The following is a 24,734-nucleotide window of genomic DNA, read 5'->3' on the forward strand; positions in this document are numbered from 1 at the left end:
CAAATATAGAGTTTCACTCTTTTGAATTCATTTTTGGATAGCAAAAGATTTTATATTTAAAGTTATAAAGTGTCTTTGGGAGATGTTCTAACGTGAACTATCGTGAACACAATATGTGTAAATTATTAGTTGGTCTTTCATCTATATCCTTCATTGTCTCTCATTTATTTTTATTTTATTTTTTTAACGCTGATTTATTATGATCTTATAATTATGATATGAGAAAGATTAAATTGATGATTTGACAACCGACAATACTATCTGCCTTACGAAGATCTACGCATAACTGCATCACATGACCCTATATATTCTCCAAGTTCTTTTTTTTTTAATTCCATTTTCCATTAATTTGTTTTAACATTACGATAGGTCAAGTTCTGTATTAATATTTTAAATATCTATCTACTTATCTATTCATATATTTAGACCAATCGGTCAAAAGATCCAATGGATTCACAGCATTTGTTAGTAGATCTTTGATCTTGATAATAACAGGTTCTATATTGAATTAGAACCGGCCAAACTCCGTACAATAAAAACTATCAATATTAGTTAATTAATTACTTCATTAACTGATAATGATTATAATCCCTTATATATTAAAAGAGAAGCATTGTAATAAATGCATTCACACTATAATAGACACGTGGCAGCCTCACAATGATTTGATAATAAATATGTTAACGCGTTCACACTATATTCATAAATGTGTTCACACTATGTACTTTGTATTTTTTTTTAATATAAAACTCACATACATAGTTCCAATAAAACTCTGAATTTTTTGGTTCAAATAAAAATAAATAACGAATCAAAAGCCAAACTATATATATATTATTTTATTGTTTATGGATAAAGTTGAGCAAAATATTCATAAATTTTGATTCGATTCGTATCCGTTTTGATTTAAACCAAAAAATCTGGATATCCGTAACTCTACGAAACAAATCAAATACTAAAATACAATATACAAAAAAGAAACAAATCACAAATACCATTTAGGAACATATATCTAATTCGATCTGTTATATGGATTTATATACATATATGTAAAGAATTATATATATATATATATATGTTATATATATTATACTTTATATCAGTTTTACAATATTTTTATGAATTAAATTTATTATATTAGGTACTATAATTTAAAAAAGTTAAATAAAGTTTTATTTATGTAATAAAATGTTATTATTAAAATTATCAATTATTTTTAAAATTTTATTTTATTTTATTTACGGATCAAATCAGATATTCTTTAAAATTCCAAAACATTTCGGATATCCGAGTCACCGAATATCTAGATGGCTAAAGATCGAATCGACACGAATGCTTCCAAATACCCAGATATTTGATCTGTGCTCACCCATATTTACAGATACAATTTTATTTTCTTTATATGAAAAAATGACTAATGGCAAAGCCTTTTTTATTTTAAATTAATTTAGTTCTACTTTTCATTTATTATTTTGAAAAAAAAAGTCATTTAATATTAATTAACAATATCTGTATATATTTGTCAACTATTTGTATATATTTTTTACATACACATACATGTGCACCTTGATTTTTAGCACATTGTAACTAAGTACTCACCATAACTAAAGTATCTAATTTTTTTGAAAGTTGAAATATTTTTTTTTTAATGTTTGTTTCACTACCGCAAAATTGTAGTAAAATGATTTGTCTTAATAGTTTTTTTTTCTTAAAGTATTATCTGTTTAAAAACTATAATATGAAATTATTGGTTCGACATGACGACTATCTAAAATTCATAACATGAAAACAAACAAATAATATTATTTTATTGTTTTTACCGGAAAAAACCAAAAAAATCAAACATTTTAACCGAATAAACGAAAATGAATATTAATTTAAAATAATAGTTATATTTTAAAAGATTAAAAACCAAAAAAAAAAACTTAAAACCGAACCAATATCTAGATTAAACAGATTTAATGTCTTTTTATTAAAAATAACAAAACTAATAATCACATCCCGCGCAAGGCGCGGGTTATTACCTAGTTGAAGACTATTTCCGTCACATTGACATAAATACTAGTTTTCTTCTTTCACTTTCCCTAATTGTATCATTTGATACTTTCTCTTTTTTTCCTCCATATGCCATTGTGTGTCTAACATATTTATATAAACCAAGTTCACACATTAAAATCTTGCATAGTTTCTCATCTTACTCTACTTTTTTTTCTTTTTAGAGAGAGAATCTAGGGTTCTTCTTCGTTTTCTCCTAGTGAAGGTTCTAAGGTCTTCTTGTAGCTTTCTTCTTTGGTTCTTGAGGAAATTTTGACGAAATGGGAAGGGGAAGGGTTCAGCTACGGCGGATCGAGAATAAGATACGGAGACAAGTGACGTTTTCAAAGCGAAGAACAGGTTTGGTGAAGAAAGCTCAAGAGATCTCAGTGTTATGTGATGCTGATGTTGCTTTGATTGTCTTTTCTCCAAAAGGCAAGCTCTTTGAGTACTCTGCTGGCTCCAGGTTTGAGTTTCTTCCAGAACTATTACTTAATTTACTTTTAAGAAAAAGATCTCATATCTATTCTTGTCGACCTACATATATATGAGCTTATATTTCATGTTTTGACCGATTGGGGGGGGAGTGGTGGGTTTAATTAGGTAGTGGATATTGATGAGAAATAGACTGAGATATTTTGATCAAATTAAATAGATGATTCACAAACATGTATGTGTGCGAGAGAGATTAATACACATGCTTAGTTCATACATATCTGCTTAATTAGTTCTTGCATCTCTAAGTAATCAGGGAAGAACATAAAAATGAAATATTATATATACTACATAAATCAAATTAATTAACATAAGTGAGTATAGATAATTATGTGATTAAACCAAAACTGCGAGATATAACAACGATTGTTGAGAATGTGCTAACTGTAAACCAAATAAGTTGAATACATATGCCATAATATAATTAGATATCTTTCTTTTAATTTACGTGTGTATTTTTTCTTCAAGCTTACAAAAATGGTGGGATTATAGGAAAATGGCTGAAGAAAAAATTAAATTTGTTACAAAATCTACAAATATTTTTTTTTTAATTCCGACCTGTAGGGTTTGCACCAGTGAGTAGATCTTATAATGTTCAAAGGTAGATTACTTTGGCTATTACTCATGTTAGTTTCAAGTGTTTTTTGGTAACCTGTGTTAGATTAAAGTTTGTTTTATATGTTTTAGTAACTCGAATTCAAAGATCTTTCATACAAAATAAGTCTGATGAGTTTTTAACTAACAAATTTTGGTACAAACAACTTAGCAGAATTAAAATTTGTAGTCATTATTTTATCTGAGAATTCAATTATAAATGAACAAATTTGACTAAAAAGGCAATTGCTTTTTAATGAATCGTTAAGGAGAACATACATAGAAAGATCAAATTAGAAAGGTAATTGTTTGTTTTAGCTTTTATTATTTGTAAGTTATACTGTAATAGTGTAATAGGAATATAGGATGGATTATCCTTTATTTCTATTGTAATTACGAATATGAGATAAAAGTTTGCCGAAACAGTAAAACTAATACTAGGAGACATATTATGATGAAACCGTTCAAATTATCCCGATGTCCTAGGTTCATGTAAATTACAATAGCTCTCATCTTTTGATAAACACTATCACTAATTAGTGCTAATGAAACGGAAAAATAAGTAACCCTACTATATATAGGAAGAACATGTGCAAATTATCATCTTTATAGGGATGGATTCGTATTGATAATAACTATATGTACACAAAATTACTAAAGAGAGAAACCAAATCTACTATATATAGGAGTGAGCTTTCAGTCATGATTGTAATAATAGTAAACAGGAAGTAAGATATACCGTAAAATGTTGTTGGAAGCATGGCAAGCCTTTGTCATGGAGCTTTGTGCCTTGCTTTATTCTTTTTTTGGTCAAACCTAGGACTAACCTCGATCTTCACATGAAAATATATACGCACCCATATACTTTCTAGCTTGTGAGATTTAAGTAGTATATGTCTAAATATTTTAAAAAAGTGAAAACATGATGAAGAAATTTAAACTTTGATCTAATAATCATTTTAGTCTAAGGATTACTGTAAATAGTGTCTGTAATCCCGCCTGTGGTGGCTCAGTTGTACTGGGTGTAAAGAAGGGCGTAATTAAACTCGTTTCTATCTTAAGTTTGATTTCACAGTGTAAACTCTCTGTGTGAGCTACTTGGTCACTTATCCTCGGTTTAACTGATTTACCGACAGTAGGTTTATGAGAATCCTTTTACTCAAGGGCATGTTCTCTCTTGAAATTTTCAGGGGCTTAAAATAATAATCCAAATATCATATGTCCTAACTCCTAAGTCTATAAATATAATGTTCAAAATGTATGGAAAGGTAGATCAATGTCTCAATTGTAAATAAACATTACATGCATATAAATCTTGAAATGTTTTTGTTTATCTTTCCAAAATAACATAAGAAAGAAAAAGAGTATACCAACTTTAAAATATAAATTATTCATTATGTTAAACATGCGGTATGATAATAGTTTTACATTGAGTGGTCATTCAAGTTTTATTTATTGATGTTTAGCATGGAGAGAATTCTGGATCGATATGAGAGGTGTTCATACGCCGGTCAAGACATTCCTACACCCAGTTTGGATTCGCAGGTTCTTGAGCACATAAATAAATAAATATCTATTAGATATAAATCATTGTCTATCCTAAATTTGGCTAACTTTTGCTTTCTACTTCTTATGTTTGTAGGGTGAGTGTTCAACCGAATGTTCGAAGCTCTTGAGGATGATTGATGCTATGCAAATAAGCTTAAGGTGAAAAAAATATTACCAAAGGATCATCCATACATTAATACACACATTCTAAATTTAAACAATATAATAAATTGCATCTTCATTTTTAACTTGTTTGTTTCATATAACAAGGCACTTAAAAGGAGAAGAGGTAGATGCTCTAAGTATCAGAGAGCTTCAGAGTCTGGAGATGCAACTTGATACTTCCCTCAGGAGAACTCGCTCTAGAAAGGTTCTTTATCTTTCTACAAAGAGAATTATCTTACATTTTGTATACATCTACGATCTATATGCATAGATCATTTGTACAAAAGGGTTTGTGTCTAATCTTGTATGCATATATTTACATAGATACATAGATATACTACATATAATAATGTAGCTATTGTTTTGGTTTGGGAACACAGAACCAGCTCATGGTAGAGTCCTTAGCACAGCTCCAGAAAAAGGTAATATACTGGTTTAGAGATAATTACTCTTTGTTGTTGTCATATAATGGTCTTGTACTTTGCAAATGTCTTTGAGGTACCCGCAGGTCTTTTTCGCGATTGGGTTGTACAAATCGTAATACTTGGACTATATATGCAATCTTCAAGATTGCTGTTCTTCATTTTTTTTCCAAATAAGAAACACAAATTCATATTTTCGGTCTAGAATACTTAAGTTTCTGAATTAAATTAATAAATATGGGATCTTTTGTTGGCATAGGAGAAGGAACTCAAAGAACTGAAGAAACAGCTAACAAAGAAGGTGAAACGGATGACAAAACCTTTGACTATGCCTACATACTAGATTTGGATCCTATTTAATGTGGAGTTTAAAGTTTCAGAGATTAGTCTAAAATTTCCCGATTGCATATATTTAATTTATGTTTGAATGTTAAAAGAATTCCCAAACGAAATATATTAGGTAGTTATACGAATATTGAATTTGGCAGGTTGATCAAGGTGAAGACATTGAGCCGCAAAACATCAGCCAAGGGTTAGACTCAACACCACCATGTGAGACACCGCACCTGTTGCCAGGACCTATTTCTCCCCACCCTCCCTTGTCTATCGGGTATAAATTCTCAACATTCTATATATAGATTTCACTAGGCAACGCATATATGAAACTACTAGTTATAATGTGTTAGTATTGATTAATAATAATATCAAGTTAATGTAGATCAACATTGCAAAATTATAATTTGTATATCCTTGATATTTGTGTAGCCACGTGCATAATGTGTATCGTTTATGTAGTACTTATAGGGACACATCGCAAATGAATGAAATTGGAGAAAAAGATACCGGAATCCTAGTTCGCTCGGGGAATACAACGTTGCCGCACTGGATGCCTCGGCTCACTGGAGAGTAGAGGTTCAAGGTCATCTTGGTTTGTTATTTTCAGTACTTAAATTTATAGAAACTAAATAACTTCTCGGTTTAAGTAGAGAACCAAACCGAATATCATGAAATATATTCGGTTTTGGTATTCTTAGAACCGGTGTAAGATGTTCCAAGTTTCAAACTTCGAACTAATTTCAGAAAATTGTATCCCGAATGTGATTTTGTATATTTTATTAATGACTGTACTTTGCATTTTGTGTTCTTTGTCAGCAACATCAATATTGCAGGTTTGGAGTCGGATAAGTTTCCTTTTCTACATTTATATTTTCATTCTGCATAAAAAAATCGGATAAGACTAATCTTAGACTTTCTAGTTGGTGAACCTTTCTAAAACTCTTGTTGCCAATAGCCTTGACTATCATCTATTCATTAATTAGGTTTACTCTTCCATTTTTGTTCCTCCTCTAAGGCTTAATCACTGCTTATTTGCCTAGATGACTTGAACCCTTGTCATGTCTTGGCTAATCGAAAGCATCTGATATAGGGAAATTACAACTGGAGAAGAATGGTAAATACTTGAGAGAGAGAGTCACCATGCAAAACAAAGAACGAAATATGTGTTCGTTAACTAATGAGGGTCTTTAAAAATGAACGGCTTAACATTGGCTAACCTATAAATAATACTAGAGATTGATGTGCGGATATTGGATCTTACATTTTTATACATTGATATTTATTTTTCATAATTAGTGTTATATTTTAGATGAGTCGTAATATAACTAATTGTATTCAATAGACTTAGACCGAATTGGATAATATGATTATTTTTATACAAATTTCCGAATCCGTTTCAGATATATTTGTTATTAGATATTTATAGGTTTCTATACATCAAAACCGAACACATCCAGACCCAGAAGGATCCAGTTAAAAACCTACACATAAATTTATAATATTTAAACGGAGCTTAATTTCAAAAAAAAAAACGATACCCGAAAAAAACAACTCGCACCTAAATGGAATGTTCATGTCTAACTGATTTTATAAACTAATAAAAAAATGATTTCTATGTGTTTGGCTATATGAAGTGAAATAGTAAGAGTTTTTATTTAGTAAAATAATAAAATGGAGTGAGAAATTAAGTGACAATATATATAATACATTTTTATTATTTTGATTCAAGTTATTATTTTATTCAGAAAACATGTTTCTGAATTATTTTTTGGCTACGTAATTTTCATCGATTGAAACTAAAATTAAAACAAAAAATAGTAAAACAAACTAAACCAAACGTTTAACCATATGCAAAACCCAGTTATTTTACATTTTTTATTTTATAATTGGCACAAAATTAATGTTGATTAACTAATAAATAAAAAATATGCACTATTATTATTATTATGGTAATATAATTAATAATGTGATATATTGTTAATGTAATATAATTAATGAAATTGTTAAACTGAGTGAAATATGGAAAAAAAATTATTGTAATTACTAAAAAAATATTATACTGCTTTCTTATACTGCTATCAATATTTACAAATAATTATCATTTATATTATTATCTATGTTTCTAGACAGTACCAAATGGTACTTCAATTTTAATAATATATATATATATATATATATATATATATCAATCTATTCCATAGAAATGATACACACCATGATCGTGGCAACGAAAATATCAAGGATGCGTTCAAATTATAAATATTTTGAGATGTTAATCGACATTAACTTAAACATAATATAGGGGACAAATTTCAGTAGATCTTAAATATGATTTAAATAATTAAACACAGTTAAGTAAATTAGGCATGAGCACATTTTTATGGAACAAAAGAACCAAACCAAACCGAGCCAAAAAATGAGACTTTGGTTCGGGTTTTGATTCTAATAATTATTTGAACAGATCTTATATCTATATAATCGAAAAATCAAATCTAAATCAAGAATCGAATAAATACCTGAATTACTATAATATTTTTTATGTACTTATAAATATTGGATTAACTATAGGCCAAATTGGCTGAAAAACCACGAAACATAAGTTAATTAGGGAATCATGCAATCGAAAAGTTAATTAGGTTCGTTGATGTACAGTAGGTCGCGAAATTACCCACATATCCCCTTACGATATCCAACTTGAGTAGGTAGGGTGCAGAGCTAAAGTAGGCATATCAAATATAGGTACAACTGTCAGATGGTGTCAGAAGAAAAGACATTTTGTCTCGCATATATTCCCGCGAGAAAAAATTTTAAATGAGTAAGACAAATATATTCAGTTAACCTATTATTGTTATACAATTCATCGTTTAGTCCCTACAAAATTGGTTCAATTAAGGAACAAACCCTATGTTTTATGATATGCGAACTAAGACAAAACATGAACTTCGCTTTGCAGCTAACCTTCGTATATAAATATATAACAAGATAAGGAACAGTAATTAGACAGTGGATATTTTACATTGATTGGATGGAAATTTCACAGGAAACATACATAAGAAACGATATTATACAATGGTAATGAAAATTAAAAGTGAAAATAATTAATATTGAAAACCGATAAACAAGCTGCAGTTCATATCTTAAGCAGTAAGAGCACGACGGTTGCAACGAAAAAGCCGGCACAAGAAAAGAAAACACAGTTACGAATATTCTTATCGGACTGAATGATTTGAGCTTTGACGATTTCTTCAATATGAATCAATAGATCATCGTTCGGACCGGTGGAACGATTAACCTCAACCGCCGCTAACTGAGCATTGGCCGTCGAGAAGGCTTCACGGAGAGCTTTGATTTCTGCAGCTTGTCGACGGATCTTGTCCCTAGCTTCCAAGAGGCTTCTCTTCTGCCATTGACAGGGCAAGTCCTTGTCTGACCACTCTAAGAACCCATGTACGTCGCATTTAAAAAAGCGACGGCCGGGATTTGCGTCTGTCCAGGAGATCGACAGTGTAGTTGGCTGCAAACAATGACAAAGGGGAAAAATGATGGAGGCCGTAGATGAAATGGAAGCTGAAGAAGAAGTCTGACCAGAAGCCATCGAAAAGAAGTGTTAAGTTGATTTCCGATGAAGAAGAAACGTGTATAGCAATGTTAACAATAAAAGTGAAGCTTATTTGTAATAACACGCGTCGGGAAAAGGGGCCACACATATAATTGTTTTTAAAAATGAAATATGTGGTTCCCATTTCATGAACGTGACAAATACTTGTAATAACTAACAAAACCGGTTAACAAAACCAATTAAACTATTAAATGCGAACCGAAAACCAAACCGGTCCGACATTTTTAACAAAACCATCGGATGATAACGTCTAGAAAGATTGAAACTAATAAAATATTGGAATATGTCAGAGATATTTTCTGAAGCCTACACCTAATGATGAGGTCTAGTACTAGGTAGCCGGTGCAGAATAAGCTTACGTATATCTGGATTTTGTGTAAGTAACTCCACCTTCTTATCTCCTTCTGGCTATAAATACAGGGCCCCATCATCCCAAATCAGATAAACCAAGCAACAAACAAAATCCAGTTTGGTTTGTTTAATTCCGGAAATCTTTGGTGATAGAGCTTTTAAGGTTTTTTTCTTATCTTTTTCTAGGGTTTCACATTTTATGCTACTGTTACCACAAAAATCTGTATTCCTTTTCACGGCTTCATGTTTATCACTCAGCATAATTTATTTTTACTAATATTTTGCGTATCTTGTAGAGATGGGGTGGTTTGTGAAGCTCCTTCTAGGGCTTTGGAGTAAGTCCGCCAATGGCGACTGGACTTTTGAAGAAACCTCTTCCTATCACGGAGAAACGGTGATAATAAACAAGACTGACACTTTTGATGGGTTGGTGGAATTGATACGTATAAGACTGAATCTGGGGATTCTAACGCCGGTTGCGTTAACTTATCAACTTCCGAACTGGATGCTAGTCCCAGATTGTTCAAAAGTCCCTCCGATCACTTTGTGTAACGACAAAGATGTTGAGACAATGATAAGCGCCAGAGACTACATGTCTGAGCCGGTGCTTTATGTGACTAGTGGACCTGAGCTAGTTGCAAAATACCAGTTCTACTGTCGATCACCTTTCACAATAGATGATAAGGCTTATCTCGAAGAAGGAGTTACCGAAGAGCAACATCGACAAGCTATACGAGGTTCGGTTCTGATAATCCACAAACTTTATATACTGGTAGCAAATGTTATAGGAGCCCTAACTGTATTTAATTTCAAATTTTTGCAAGACTTGGTTGGTGGTCATCCAATCGTTTGTAGCAAGCATATGTTGGAGATAATGTTCAATGAACCACAACTCCTAATCGTCTTCCGCGTTGCTCTAGAGATAGAAATGGTTTATTCTTTCCCCGACGAGCAAGGGGTAACTGAAGATCCAGCTGACTTTCCTAGCCTAACCATCGATGACATTATCGATATGGAGCAAGGTTACACCTTATCACCGGTTGAGCCGAGCAACTATGAACCTGGCGATGAAGGTATTGGTAGTCTATAATAATTTTCACGCATTATAAATCAATTTAAGTAGTTAACATTTAAATAATCGATTTTACTAATTGGATGAACCGGTTATAGCGTACTACAAGTTAACCTGTCAGATGACAATATTTGGAATGTTATAGACTGTATATGGATGCTTAATATTCAGCCCACCATATCAACATTCATTTCATAGATGTATTTACATTATAAACTAATGAACTTTATAACGTTGCAAGTGCTGTACGGAGAACCGGTGAGTCTAGAGGAGATGGAAAATGCAGAACGCAATTTCGCCGGAACAATCATTCTTCACCAACCAACCCCTTTGGAAGTCGAACCAGTTAACATATGGAGGGGAAATACGCAAGAAGAGCCATACTGGGATGGTATGATGGAGGAAGAAGACAACTATGAGGTCTACGTAACACAGTCACCACACCCAAGTCAGGGAGTTGAACCTCTGCCACTTGCTCCAAATCGAAGGGTGAATGCTCCACAACCAGCTACAATAATCATGATCGATGATGAAGATGATGGATCATACACCGGCTCTTCTGAGGGGGTTAACGAGAACGATAATATCAGTAACCCCCCTCCACCAGAAGAAATTGGAGTCATTGCCAACGAGCAAACGAAAAGTGCACCAGCTAGTAGGAAAGGTATTTTGTTATGGAACTATTATGATGTTGTAAAGCATATTGTTTTTTCTAACCAGAACTAATGGATAATTCTTGATTCACTAAGGTGAATCGTCTGGCGAAGTAGACCAAAACAAAACAGCACCATCGAATGAAGTTGTCGTTGCCTTACCAGCAGCTCCAATTCCCAGTAATGAAGAACTCAGCCTTGATCTCACACTTGGCGTGGGAAAAAACATGAGCACCTCTAGAGGTGTTACCTTGGTTGACGTCGACGACTCTGTCTCTGAAGGTGAAGAGGGCAGTGGTGGGTTTGATCCCCTCTTTTAAAATGAACTGGCTCTTAAAATTATAGATAAGATAAATAAGTTGCCTATGTTTTGTTGTGAAATATGTGGGTTCCGGCATATCCTTTTTGGCGTTTCTTTTACTCTAATGATGCATAAGACACTATGTTTGCGGCAGTATGTAATGTAAAATATCAATGTTAAATATGTTGATGCATTTCTATCTCATTATATAACTAATCCATCAATCGAAAAACAAATTGTAGGAAACCAAACAAACAATTCAGATGACTTATATGAGGGAAAGGTTTTTACAAGTAGAGCCCATTTCAAACAACATATGGCCTTATATGCATTACGCCGTAAATTTCGGTTTAAACACTCGCGTTCCTCAGCAGAAGGAATGGTGCTTCGTTGCGTCAGTGCTGCATGCAACTGGAGGGTTTATGCTATAAAATTTAAAAATGTGGACAAGTATGAGATTCGCAAATTGTCTTCGTACCATTCATGTTCAGTTGACGATCGAGCAGGTATAACCATTACATTTCACATGTTGCTGAAACAATACACAGTCTTAATGTATAAAACGAAACCGTATATATATTAAAAAAAAAAAATTGAACATCATAATAAACAAATGATCAGTTATACATGAGAACAAACAAATGATCACTTATTAAAAAATATGTTTACTTTTTTTCTCCCGATATGAACAATGTAATGAACTTAATAACTCAAAGATTATCGAAAGCAGTGTTTGTTCATATAGTGTGCTTATCACCTACCTAATACTTGATAATTTCCAACAATTACTTTCATATTATATAATGGGTGATAACAAATAACCGAAAACTAATGAAGCGCATGAACAGGATATGAGGAACAGGCGACACATTCAGTCATTGGCGAAATGATCAAGTCCAGATTTGCTGGCCAAGGTTGTGGGCCTCGGCCGAATGAGATTATTCAACTAATGCTTGGGGAACATGATATTAGGATTTCTTATTGGAAAGCGTGGCGTTCACGAGAAGTTGCCCTCGAATATGCGAAAGGATCATCTGGTACGTCATTCACAATGCTCCCAGATTACCTCCACAGACTGGTTGTCGCAAATCCCGGCACTATAGCACAAATCCACACAGTTTATGATGTTGTTGTTGGCCATAGGTTCAAATATATGTTTCTTGCAATGGGTGCTTGTATTAGTGGTTTTAATCATATGCGTCATGTTATTATCATCGATGGGGCACATTTGAGAGGAAAGTACGCGGGTTGCTTATTGACAGCATCAGCACAGGATGGGAATTACCAAGTCTTCCCTATAGCTGTTGCTATAGTTGATGGTGAAAATGACAGTGCATGGGAATGGTTTATGAAAATGCTTTTGCAATTCATCCCCAACAAAGAAGAAGTTGTTTTTGTTTCAGACAGACACTCTTCAATATACAATGCAATATCCAAGGTTTGATCCTCTAATACAACATAGTCATTCTACATTACTTAGTAGTGACGTAGGTTAGAAGATTAGTTAAACTATTTATTATTTTCCTGTCTTTATAAAAGAACACTTGTAAATGTCATGGCATGTCTATTTACATGTAGGTCTACACTGCAGCTAAACACTGTGCATGCGTTTTACACCTGATACGCAACATCAAGACACATTACAAAAACAAGCACCTTGGTTACTTGATTGGGAAGGCTGCTAGGGCATTCCAGCTCTCGGAATTTTATACCGCTTTCAATGAAATAAAAAACATTAATCCTTCTTGTGCGGAATACCTTATAGATATTGGATTGGAGCACTGGTCTCGAGCTCATTTTTCAGGAAACCGCTACAACATAATGACCAGCAATATTGCGGAAACATGGAATTCCGTACTGCACGAGGCAAGGGAGTATCCGATATTGCCTTTGGTTGAGTATATCCGAACAAAACTTATGAACTGGTATGCAGAACGTCGTGATGTTACACAGTTGGGGAGTAGCCGGTTGACTCCACGTGTTACTGAAATTTTGGAAGCCAATTTCGAACGGAGTGGGGGTTGCTTGTAAACCGGATTAACAAGGGCGAGTTCGAGGTGAAAGAGAAGAATGGTTCCTCATTCCACGTTAACCTAACAACAAAGGCCTGCAGCTGTTGCGCATTTCAATTTCTCCTCATTCCTTGTCCCCATGCAATTGCTTCAGCAATCAAGGAGAGAATTAGTATCGAATCTCTTGTATCTGACTATTACACACTAGGAGCTCTTGCCTCTGCATATGCCAAAGATATACTCCCCATCACCAACAATACAAATGGAGTTACTATCGAAGGAGAAGAAGCCTCACTCCATATTTTCCCTCCAGTAACAAGACGACCCCCTGGCAGACCTCGCAAAAGTCGAATATTATCAACTGGTGAAATTAGGGTAAGCAAGTCTATATCTTATGTTTTAAATAATACAACAAGCTGGTTACATCAAATACTTTTTGGCAGATGAAAACTCCAAGAAAAAGACATGTTTGTAGCCGTTGCAAAGGGAATGGACACAATAAAGCAACTTGCAAAGTTGCAATATAAGAACATCAAGTCGTATAAAGTCGAAGAGGCAATTCTCGGATGATGAAGGTGTTTGATAAGCATGGTGGGGTGTCAATAGACATCATAATTTAAACATGTTAATGTAAAATATTTTATACATGTTTGGTACGAGGCAGGTTTGTACTTGTTCCCGAGATTGTTAAATAAATAAGATGCCCACGAAGATAATATATTATAGACCCACAGTAAGTCATATGTAAGCCTCGTGGTTGCCATAAATATTAACGCTTTAAACATGTTAACTGGTAAATGCATGAAAAATTCCAAGGCTCGGATATAGAACCATAATTTGGTTGTCATATTCGACCTTATATAAACATACATGAATATATGTAATGTCTGTTGAGCAGAAAAAAGAAAATCCAGATTTTGATGGAACTACAACTTATTGTACTTTAAAACAAGAAATACATTAAAGTGAACATATTAGTGCTTTCAACAAACACTCACCCTTACACTAGGTAAGGCTCCGACATTATATAGAAGGTAGACATATTAATAGAAAGGATTAAAGTATCATGCATACAATTTTGAAAACACAAATCCATTGAATAACGTAAGTAAGATAAGAAGTATGAATATAAAAAAATCATTGCAAAATTAACCAGATTTTGAAAATTAATCAACGGCGTTTACTAACAAAAATAATGTTAGTATTGGCCGAATATAGATAATATAAGTTACACATACTTAACGAAACACCAAAGCGTCTGACACAAGGATCATATAACAAGTCCGGGAGAAAATGTGAACTACAACATGCGAAGCAAACGACATACACTCAGAGATGCATTGATTGAACCATATCTTAAAAGATACGACAACAGAAACCATAACCTACAACTTCTCATAGACCTCATACGCCAATATTGCTGCACACATCCCTTCTTCTTCGAGAATATCATTATTGATATTCTTACACACCTCGATACCATATAGAGCATGGGTGGCCATTAACAAAACAGCCATCAATCCACAATCTGAAGGGTTCTTATGCTGATGGAGTGATTTCGGCCTAGCAACATCATAACACTGGATTATAGGATCAGCTCCTATAGGTAGACATGCAAATCTAGCCACATATGGTAACATCTGGACTATAGGCGTTAGATATTTATCCAGCGACGCATCTTTGAACTTGGCCGTATTACAATCTAGAACTGTGACAATCCCACGAGCAGCATCGAAGCATATACCAACCCAATGTTTATTTGCGACATTAAATGGAAAGTAATACCTTGTCGGGTGGATATTTTGAGAATCTTTAGTGGGGAAAACGTCGCTCAAAACCTTAGGGAAAACGAAACTCTCTTTTTTCTTACACTTGAGAAACCTGGGAAACGTCTTGATTATACCGGAGACAAATTTGGTATCAAAAAATTCAGAACTCTGGGCCCCTTCAGTTGGCAACTGATGAACGATAGTTAAACGCAAAACGCGAATAAGAATATCAACTACCTGTTATGGAGGGAAATAACTGGGTATTACATCAACATATTACGTAATATTCAAATAAACTGGATTACGAGTTCATACCTTTGCAGAAAACATGCGTGGTCTCTCAACAATGGAGACAATGTCTTTCGGATAGACTGCTATCCCACCAAGATTAAATACACTGGTAGAACAAAATTGTTCTGAGTGAATACACTTTATCTTACATAATGGCAATTGTACTGACAGACAAAAAGAATAAAAAATTTAACAACTTACAATTTCGCCTTAAGTTTGGTTGCGAGTATGGCATACTTCCTGGTCGTTTCACTTATATCAGCTAAACCAAAAATAAACTTCTGTGAATCTCTCAACCGGGAACGTAAATGGGGCCCGCATTGGTAATCGTCCAGCAGACCCGATGGCACCATCTTCTGCCTCTTACTTTTCCGTGATCCTTGTCCTTCTTCTATATTGTCACGACCATTGTTGTCAGAGATTGGATCCCCTCGACCAACCTCCGTAGCCATAACATGAGCATCAGGCTGAAGCTACTCTTCTTGAGTAAGACCAAGCGAGAAGGTCGGCTCATCCGTTTCCCTAAGAAGTTGCCTATGATTTGCCCCGTTTTCCTAGAAGAACAAATAGTAATCAAACAATTAACGATTTTCCCATATTGTAATCGATTACCATATACATAACCAACATACCAAACTTTGCTGAAACGCATTTTGCCTAGTACAATTCTCGCTATGAGCTGATGGTGCACATGTATCAGAAACTGGATCAACAGGAACATATCCATAACCCACATCGACTTCCTTTGTTGGGGTACGATTCTCATCCTGAGTAAGCATAATTATTTGGACTATAAGAAAACATAGGTGAATAGACAACAAAGACGTAGAAACAGAGGATCAACGTAATAGCATACAAAAATTAAAACCTGGCTCCTTTTGGTGGCTCTTGGCGGCGTGGAATATGCACTTATGTGAGACAACACGTTTCGGATAGTATTGGCATTGACATCAGGATCTTGATCGGTATGGTTTGCCCGAACAGAGACTTCACCCACACCAAGCGGAGGAATATGGTGTGTCCCATTATGATGAACAACTTGCTCTTTACACAACGCAGACACCATATCCTTAACACATGCAAGCATTTCATCTTTAAACTTAGATAAAACAGACTCCACTTGTCCAACAACATTCCCTTCCAAAGCATCAACCCGGGAACATGCGACCTTAATGGTCGTCTCCATCACATCAAACTGAGATTTGATTTTGTCTATCACAAGAGAAGCAATGGAACATGGATCAAGGTCATGAGCAGTAATACGCACATTATTTGCTCTCTTTGCCTTTGAGGTTGATTTACATGATTCGCGCATACGATCAACATCATGCTTCCTAACCCCACCACGAAACATTGAAGTACTGAAGTTACTGTTTGAGTTCAGGCGGTGTAACATGTTCTCCACTTGCTCATCATGCTCTTCGTCGGAATAAACCACGTATTCCCCCTCAATAGGTCGGAATGGGTCTTCAGGTAAGACACTACGAACGATAACCTGAACATACACATTATACTACTGGTTACAAACAATAATTGACACCGACTTGTAGTTAATATATAGCTTCCTATACTAAATCAATCGTGTCCAGGAACGGATTTTATAAAAAAAAAAATTATAATAACGTTAACATAAAAATATGAAGCTTCAACTTACATCACTTCTCTTATCAACACTTCTGCCGTGTGCTGGATTCAAAGTTTGTTTCTTAGTAAACATATCACGCCCATGACCGTCAATATCTTCGCTGTCTGATTCGGACGAAGAACACGTATCTTGCACAACCTCTGTCAACGCCGGAATAGCTTCAACCATAACAAGTTGTAGAGCAAGAACAAATCCTTTCACAGCAATCGTGTTTTGAGACAGCGCAATCTCATCTCTCTCTCTAATACTAGCCATTAGCATGTCAAACGCAAGTCTTCCCCAAGGGAACGAAAAAAATGCTTCAAGATCTTTAATTGCTTCTGCATGCTCTCTAGCAATCTTCATCTTCAGGCTTGTTGGGAGAAGAACGGATTCAAGAATTGCCAAGCATGCGTATTTAATACGGATTTCCCTGTCCTTAACAGTTTTCCGGTATAGCATCTTGATGACCGCAGAGACGGTGACAACCTCAACTTTACCGAATAAAGAAGGCCAATACGGTGTCTCAGATATTGTTTCCTTTAGCTTCATCTTCGACTTGGGGGGAAATTTCCCACATGGTAGTCCCGTCACAATCGCAAATTCTCTGAGTGAAAACCTAACCGGTTTTCCCGCAAATCGGAACCACGTTTCATGCTTCTTCTTCGTTTTAAGCTGCCTTGATAACATATATCGAGCGAATCTACCGGAAAAGACAGGTTTGTCGGCGATTTCGATCAATTTCCCAAATGAAGATCGCCTTATAATTTCAACCTCCTCGTCATCTAAAGCATTAAAAATCCGTTTTAAAGAGCTAGATGATTGATACGTTAGAACACGAACCCCTACCGGTTCCTCGCCAGCTGCAAACATCATGTCTGGAATTGGACGCATGTCTTCTTCTTCCGGTGAATCGGGACAATCAACAAGACGTGCAGACACCATTGCCTCCAGCTGCACCTTCGAATTGTGAATCCAGATTTTCAACTTAGTAAACTCCGCCAAGAAAACGGTGAAAAAATAGAAAGGAATTGATAAACATGTGAGAACAGTTCATTGATACTAATGGAAGGGAAGGAATATTTGCAGTCTTTACAATCTTTTTTTGTTATCTACAGTCATTTAGATCATTATTGCTCTACATTAGGTATTCAGTATAGGTTTACTGTACTGTAGGCGTGTCAGGGAACAGTTATAACGTATGGAGGTTACTTTAGGCATATCGACATTGTCGAACAGTACCAATCTGATCACCTAAATAATCTTTATAACGTGTATATCCACCGCAATTGTCCTTAACTATATCGAATTTTAAAATAACTAAATAATTTTAAAATATATTTTTGTAAACTAAAATATCAAGAATCATGAAGCACAATAATATTTTTTGGAATATTTTAAATTATTTGAACTATCCAAATTTTTATTCGAAAACCCAAATTTTATTGACATTTAATAACTTTAACCTAAATTAACCAAAAACTAGAACCAAACCAGAACCGAATGTCCATGGCCAAAGTAAATTCATCAAAAAAAAATATGTTAATTTATAATTTCAACTAGTTTTGGGATATTAAATTTTTTTGGAGATTGTGACAATAATTGTCTCACAAGAGAACCACACCCGAACAGATAACCAACTATCATCCATACCTATTCGTACCAATGGTTCATCTACTAAACGGTTCAACCCGGACCCGGAAACCCCGAGTGAAACCCATGTGCCTTCCGTTGATGCAATTCGAAAGCTTTGTAGAGGGAACATCCGAACATGATACCCATTCGGAGTTTTTTGATAAAGGGAGCGAAATCAGAGAAGACCGTTGAGAGCATTAGGCGTAACATAACTGTCCAGGGTGGTAATAGTATTACTAGTGCCAGTGATGCTAGTAATGAGAGTTTGTGTAAAGGGAAGCGTAAAGAAAAAGGTCTTTTCTGGGGAGAGTTTGAGTTCTTCACAAACAAGAGAAGCTGCAGAGGTTGAGGAGCCTTGTGAGGGGACAAAGGAAGGATTTGAAAGCTAGAATGCTTGAAGTCTTGAGAGAGGAAGTTGAACGTAAGAGGATGCTTGATGAGAGGGGTAGTTGAAAGGAATGTACTTGACTTCCAAAGTTTATTTTTATTTTTTTGTTTTTTCAGGCATAAGAAAGCAATGCTGGAAGCTTATGATCAGCAAGAAGCAAGAATATTTGCTGAGTATCACAAAAGGCTACAAGTATATGTTACTCAAGCGAGAGGTTGAGTTTAGATGCTTAACACGAACGTTGAGAGGGAAGCTGTTTATTCCTCTGTCAGCTGATGATGTCATTCTAACCCCAGAACGGAGTATGATGAACTGCCTGAGTAGTCCTCCTCTACTCCTTCAGGCTATTGCTGCACACACCCAACGCCTTAAGACACTAATATTCAGAGAGATAGAGAAGGTAGATGTCAGAGCTGATGCTTAGAGGCATTGATATTTATATGCGTTTCTCTTCCTCTTCTACTGAATGGTATATATGTACGCTCTGAAATTCATGTTCCAGTGTACTGATAAGCCAATGAAAGCTATTTGATGTCAATCTATTCTACAGGTATAAGTACGAAAACAACCGGGTAATGGAGATTTCTTCTTCTGTTGTGAGCTAGCCATTAAGTTATCAGTTTAATGGTAATATGGGAAGATAGCCAGATACTCATTCCAAAGGATCAAACAACGAGTTCCTTGAACGAAAGGTTGCTCTCGTTATCTGCCTTTTTTCTTTCTGGTTATTTTAGCATATAATGTTCAGAAAGGACATAATTTGAGGCTTACCGTTTAGCAACGGACTTAAGATTTTGTAGGCCAGCTGCTGCATTTAAACTTTTTCAACTTTCTGATCATTTATCTCATGCTTATTTCCAGAAAGCACATGTGCAACAATTTTGGAAACTGAAGATGCACTGAGACCGTTTGCATGGAATGCTGACACCAGAGTTAATTATATTCTGACTCCAATCAGCATTATATAGCTAACTCAGTTAGAGAGAATGTCCAGTTTAAGTTAGTATATACTTGCTTGACCAAGATGTTTAATTTTCCTTTGCAGTTGGACGTATGGAGCAAGAAACGAGAAGCTGCTGCTTTGAAGGCTAGCTTAAATATATTGACATAAACTATGCGCTTAGAGGAAAGACGCTGAACATTCCTTAAAACAGAAGTGGTATTATCCCAGTTGATTTTTTTTTATTAAACTAAAAACAACTCGTAATGCAACGGCTTGTCTAATCCAGACATGTCATTAGTCCGATTTTCATATATTTATAAATAATAATCAAATTACAATATCAATCCTCTCATATTGTTTGTAATAAACAGAATTCATATCATTATATCATATGATTCGAAGGAGCTAAGCCATTAACCTTTATTTTTTTCTGAACATAATGAACCAAAACCAAACCTGTATATTAACAACAAATTCTCTCAATCATATTTTCTTGCAGCAAACAAAAAGAAAGAAATTAGTGACAATTAAAAGAAAAACATTTTATGTTCTTTGAAAAATAAAATATCTGATGGAAATATGGTTTGGCTAGAAAAGCATCACTACGATCAAATAAGAAATCATTAAAACATAAAACGTTCAAAATTAACACGAAAAAAACAAACTGTCAGACCGGTAGAAGTCTCTAGTTAATTTTTGTTTGATGTTGTCAAAAAAAAAACAACAAACCAAACCAGAAAACATTAAAACAAGTAAACAAATACACAAGTGGAAATTTTTTATAATTACTAGACTGATATGCAAAAACATAGCGTTTATAAGTGTAAAAAAAAATAGAACATATCATCAACGATCTTTTTTTTTTGAAAAAAAAGCTTAAGAAATTTGAACTATTTCTCGATTTGTGCGTGTCATCTTTGCGCAGGGACCATGCTAATCTTCTATGTATCGTTCCAATTTTATTGGATGTCCCCAAAGGAACAACATCAACGATCTTATTGACAGAATACTTATGTTCTATTTGTTGTCACAAATTTACACTAAGTTTTCACATCAATCAAGTTAATATAAAAACTCCCATTAAAACCTTGAAAACACTAAAATTTTAAACAAGTAAACAAATCAAAACATTATGTTTTAAGAAATGCAAGTGGAAATATTTTGGAGAATTTTATTATTACTAAATTGATTTAAAACATAGTGATCATAAGTGTAAGAAAAATAGAACATACCATCTCTAACGATCTCAATGACAGGATACTATATTCTATCTTTGACACAAATTTACACTACATTTCCATGGTCAATCAAGTTAATATAAAAATTATCTTTAAAAACATTGAAAAAGTTGTAATAAAAAGAAAAAAAAAACCGTTTTCGCTAGAAAAGAATCACACCAATTCAGTCACAAAACACATAAATAATAGTTTTGAGAGAAACTAAAAAAAAATCAGAATCACCAAAAAAACAAAACAAAAACTCCAAAAAGAAAGCAGAATCGGGTTAAAAAAACGTTACCACAAGATACGGAGGTTGATCAAGCTTTAAGCGTCTCTCCACCGTCGTACGATCAGAAACAGTTTGTAACATGCACCGAATTTACCTCAATGGAAGTAGTGTTGGTCAATAACAATTCCATCTTGATTCCGTCTCCAAAAAGCCAAGCCAATCCCGTCTTCGCTTGGAGCAGCCGCGTGTGTCACCATCAACCTGCAATGCATAAATCAAGTCCAATATGAATAGAGGGGTACTCATCAGCCTTGATACGGGTACAAAGTTCTTCATTATAACCAGGTTCTTGATTTTACCAAATTGGTTACAGGGATCTCAAAAACTAAACACATTATGACAAATAAATAAAAAAAAACTACAATTGTCATCTATGTATATGGTTTACTTAACAAACAAACAAGCAAGTGGTGAACTCATCATGATCTTTGTACTTGTGATACAGTTCCAATTTTGTCATGCCACTGTAGGATCGATTCAAGTATAGGAAAGAAAATAACGAAGGAACTTATTAGATTACGAAACTGAAAATATGAAACTTTACCACCACGGAGAGAAGCAACCGCGATTCAATTTACAACCTTTGAATTGAATCAACCAAAAAGAAAAATCAAACGTAATCATAGACGGATTTGGGCACGGAGACGGAGGTATCAGCCATCGAAGAGAACGAATCTGATTATTAGAACTGAATACGCGTTTCGCCGAATCGAGAGAGAGAGAGAGCGATGATGATGAAACTCGAACGATATGATTAGTTGTTATATAGAAGATACGGACCGAAACGAGGATCTCAATATTACCGTTAGTCATGCAATTTTTTTTTCAATATATTCTTTTGAACGAAAATATTATCCAACAAAAAAAAAGCGTGGAATTTGAATTTTCAGATGTTATATCCTTTTTTTTACTTTTTAGTGAACATAAAAATGAACTTTTCCTTTTTCTGAATAAGTTGGATATCGGCTAATACCATATTTAACGGTGTTAAAAATTTTAATCAAATTTAACTGTTGACTAATAATTAGATTTTTTTAAAATAGATATGTCAACATAAATTGAGAGTTAAAACAATCAATATTAAAAAAAGTAGAATTTTAATGGCTCAAATTTTAATTGAAAGTTTTTTCTTGCTTAAATTTAAAAGTTCAGGGTTTTTATAACTGTTTTTTTCTTTTCTAAATAATGGGAAAAATCTATATGAATGAAATATAATGTTTTCTCTATTCTTAAATATGAAAACATTTCATATTTTTAATTAAACTTTAACTTTATAAAAACTTGTATAAACAATCATATTTTATCAAGGCGACGACATTTGGGTTCTAGAACTTCAAGATTGCCTCTGACAATCAAACACTCATTAGCAGGGGCATTAGTCAGTGCATGACCAATGGTGGTACATGCACCCCTAATTTTATTGATATTTTGAATTTAGTATGTAAATTTACAAAAAGATCAGCTAGGAAAGATGGTTAGAGTGTTCTTGAGCACCCATTGATGTTTCGAATTCGATGTCCCTTTTAGCATTTATTTTAACTATACCAGATGTGCACCCGTTGAAATATCTGTCTGGCTTCGCCCCTGCTCACTAGAGCTATTAATAGCAACACGCAGACCAGAAAAATCTTTGGTATCCTTCAAGACATTCAACAAATCTTGTCTGATTTCTCCGATTATCGTTCTCTTTCATCCCACGTAACGAAAACCGAGTAGCGGATACTTTAGCTAAGTGGCCTTAGCCCAATCTGTTTCTGGATCTTCTGTAATGAACCCTTAGTATTTGTTTGACGAAAAAAAAAGTGTCGCTAAAACAGTTTTCTTTTATTCTTGTGTAAAACATTTTGATAGATGCATACTGGTCAGAATACGATTTATGAAATGATGGTTAGAGTATATATACTATAGGGAAATTCTCATAAATAGACATAAGTTTTGGTCACAAAAATAGAATACAAGGAAAAAATGATAAAAATATTTCATTTAAATAAAAAAAATGATACTAATACCCTAGATATAAATAAAAAATAAAAAAATAAAAAAATAAATTTTTTTATAGGTTTAGATTATATGTTTTCAAATTTGAACTTTTTTTATAAAGTTTTTTTTTATTTGTTTTTTCGAAAAACTTTTTTTTTAATTTTTTTTCAAATTTTCTTTTTGTAATTCGAAAATACTTTTTGAAACTATTTTTAAAATTTTTATTTTTAATTTTTTAATATTTATTTTCTATTTTATAAAATTTTAAACTTCCAGCCCAAATCCCCACCCCTTAACTTAACTCTAAACCCTATGGACATCTCCATCCCAACTCCATAATTTACTCCAAATATGGAGTGAAAAATGGAGTATTAACAAACAACTAGATTTTAACCCGCGTTTAGAAAGCGCGGGTTTGTTTTCGAAATTAAATATTTTTTAAAACTAAATTTCAATAAAAAATAGTGTATAGGTCTAGGTACATTTACATAGAACCATGCACCGAACCATATCAAACAGAAAAACCCAAAACCAAAATTGAAATTAATTTCATAAATAACCCAACAGATATGATATCTCTGAAGCCAAAAATTAAAACCGAACATAGAACCAAATGGGTACCTGAGTTTTAAAATACAAATTATATACCAATAAATAATAATTATATTTGATTTCTAAATAACCAAATATCTAAAAACTACTATTTATAAACCAAATTACCCAAAATTGAAATACCCTAATATTTTTTATTCAAAATATCAGATATTTTTATTCGATATTACCCAAAATTGAAATACCCAAAATATCAGATATTTTTTATTTAAAATTATACAAATCATTTAATGTTTTTATTCGAACAAATTGAATTTCCTGATATTCCACAAAATTGAATTTCCTTGATTTTACACTCTTGGTTGACATTTTTATATGAACCCAATTATGCAGAGATTGGTAATGTTGCCAAATGATGAAACATGTTTTATTGGTTTAATT

The 24,734-nt window shown here is 33.7% G+C and overlaps 5 protein-coding genes and 1 non-coding gene across 6 annotated transcripts; 3 read left to right on the forward strand and 3 right to left on the reverse strand.

Moving 5' to 3' along the window:
- The first annotated feature begins 1,927 nt into the window (after positions 1-1,927).
- LOC106398453 (truncated transcription factor CAULIFLOWER A-like) lies at positions 1,928-6,402 on the forward strand. The gene is made up of 8 exons (XM_048745234.1): positions 1,928-2,500; positions 4,590-4,668; positions 4,766-4,830; positions 4,942-5,041; positions 5,217-5,258; positions 5,518-5,559; positions 5,747-5,868; positions 6,054-6,402. Exons 1-8 carry the CDS (start codon positions 2,316-2,318, stop codon positions 6,166-6,168), a joined length of 750 nt encoding a protein of 249 aa, XP_048601191.1. The 5' UTR covers positions 1,928-2,315; the 3' UTR covers positions 6,169-6,402.
- A 2,322-nt stretch (positions 6,403-8,724) lies between these two features.
- LOC106398995 lies at positions 8,725-9,189 on the reverse strand. Its single transcript, XM_013839480.1, has one exon. It carries the CDS (start codon positions 9,187-9,189, stop codon positions 8,725-8,727), a length of 465 nt encoding a protein of 154 aa, XP_013694934.1.
- Positions 9,190-9,653: 464 nt separating this feature from the next.
- Positions 9,654-14,496, forward strand: LOC106400140. Its single transcript, XM_013840544.3, has 5 exons — positions 9,654-9,727; positions 9,861-10,301; positions 10,389-10,637; positions 10,878-11,300; positions 11,386-14,496. Exons 2-5 carry the CDS (start codon positions 9,863-9,865, stop codon positions 11,607-11,609), a joined length of 1,335 nt encoding a protein of 444 aa, XP_013695998.2. The 5' UTR covers positions 9,654-9,727; positions 9,861-9,862; the 3' UTR covers positions 11,610-14,496.
- LOC106398994 lies at positions 12,477-13,621 on the forward strand. The gene is made up of 2 exons (XM_013839479.1): positions 12,477-13,028; positions 13,169-13,621. The coding sequence occupies exons 1-2, from the start codon at positions 12,477-12,479 to the stop codon at positions 13,619-13,621; spliced, it is 1,005 nt and encodes a 334-aa protein (XP_013694933.1).
- A 1,639-nt stretch (positions 14,497-16,135) lies between the features above and the next one.
- Positions 16,136-18,231, reverse strand: LOC106398993. The gene is made up of 4 exons (XM_013839478.2): positions 17,317-18,231; positions 16,531-17,157; positions 16,295-16,429; positions 16,136-16,216 (listed from the first exon to the last, which is right to left on the reverse strand). The coding sequence occupies exons 1-4, from the start codon at positions 18,229-18,231 to the stop codon at positions 16,136-16,138; spliced, it is 1,758 nt and encodes a 585-aa protein (XP_013694932.1).
- A 2,900-nt stretch (positions 18,232-21,131) lies between these two features.
- LOC125589672 lies at positions 21,132-21,234 on the reverse strand. The gene has a single exon (XR_007325844.1). It is a non-coding gene; the product is annotated as a U6 spliceosomal RNA (small nuclear RNA).
- Between the last annotated feature and the right edge of the window lie 3,500 nt (positions 21,235-24,734).

The sequence above is a fragment of the Brassica napus genome, chromosome A2, assembly GCF_020379485.1.
Source record: "Brassica napus cultivar Da-Ae chromosome A2, Da-Ae, whole genome shotgun sequence".
Taxonomy (NCBI): Eukaryota; Viridiplantae; Streptophyta; class Magnoliopsida; order Brassicales; family Brassicaceae; genus Brassica; species Brassica napus.

Excerpts from the sequence above, each read along its gene's own strand:
- LOC106398453 (XM_048745234.1), top strand. The coding sequence starts at position 2,316 with ATGGGAAGGGGAAGGGTTCAGCTACGGCGGATCGAGAATAAGATACGG. Across the intron at positions 4,831-4,941 it reads GCTATGCAAATAAGCTTAAG|GCACTTAAAAGGAGAAGAGG; the intron begins GTGAAAAAAATA and ends TCATATAACAAG. Across the intron at positions 5,560-5,746 it reads AGAAACAGCTAACAAAGAAG|GTTGATCAAGGTGAAGACAT; the intron begins GTGAAACGGATG and ends TGAATTTGGCAG.
- LOC106398995 (XM_013839480.1), bottom strand. The coding sequence starts at position 9,189 with ATGGCTTCTGGTCAGACTTCTTCTTCAGCTTCCATTTCATCTACGGCC.
- LOC106400140 (XM_013840544.3), top strand. The coding sequence starts at position 9,863 with ATGGGGTGGTTTGTGAAGCTCCTTCTAGGGCTTTGGAGTAAGTCCGCC. Across the intron at positions 10,638-10,877 it reads CTATGAACCTGGCGATGAAG|TGCTGTACGGAGAACCGGTG; the intron begins GTATTGGTAGTC and ends TAACGTTGCAAG. Across the intron at positions 11,301-11,385 it reads TGCACCAGCTAGTAGGAAAG|GTGAATCGTCTGGCGAAGTA; the intron begins GTATTTTGTTAT and ends TGATTCACTAAG.
- LOC106398994 (XM_013839479.1), top strand. The coding sequence starts at position 12,477 with ATGATCAAGTCCAGATTTGCTGGCCAAGGTTGTGGGCCTCGGCCGAAT. Across the intron at positions 13,029-13,168 it reads TATACAATGCAATATCCAAG|GTCTACACTGCAGCTAAACA; the intron begins GTTTGATCCTCT and ends ATTTACATGTAG.
- LOC106398993 (XM_013839478.2), bottom strand. The coding sequence starts at position 18,231 with ATGGTGTCTGCACGTCTTGTTGATTGTCCCGATTCACCGGAAGAAGAA. Across the intron at positions 17,158-17,316 it reads GTGTTGATAAGAGAAGTGAT|GTTATCGTTCGTAGTGTCTT; the intron begins GTAAGTTGAAGC and ends GTGTATGTTCAG. Across the intron at positions 16,217-16,294 it reads ATGCGTTTCAGCAAAGTTTG|GAAAACGGGGCAAATCATAG; the intron begins GTATGTTGGTTA and ends TTGTTCTTCTAG.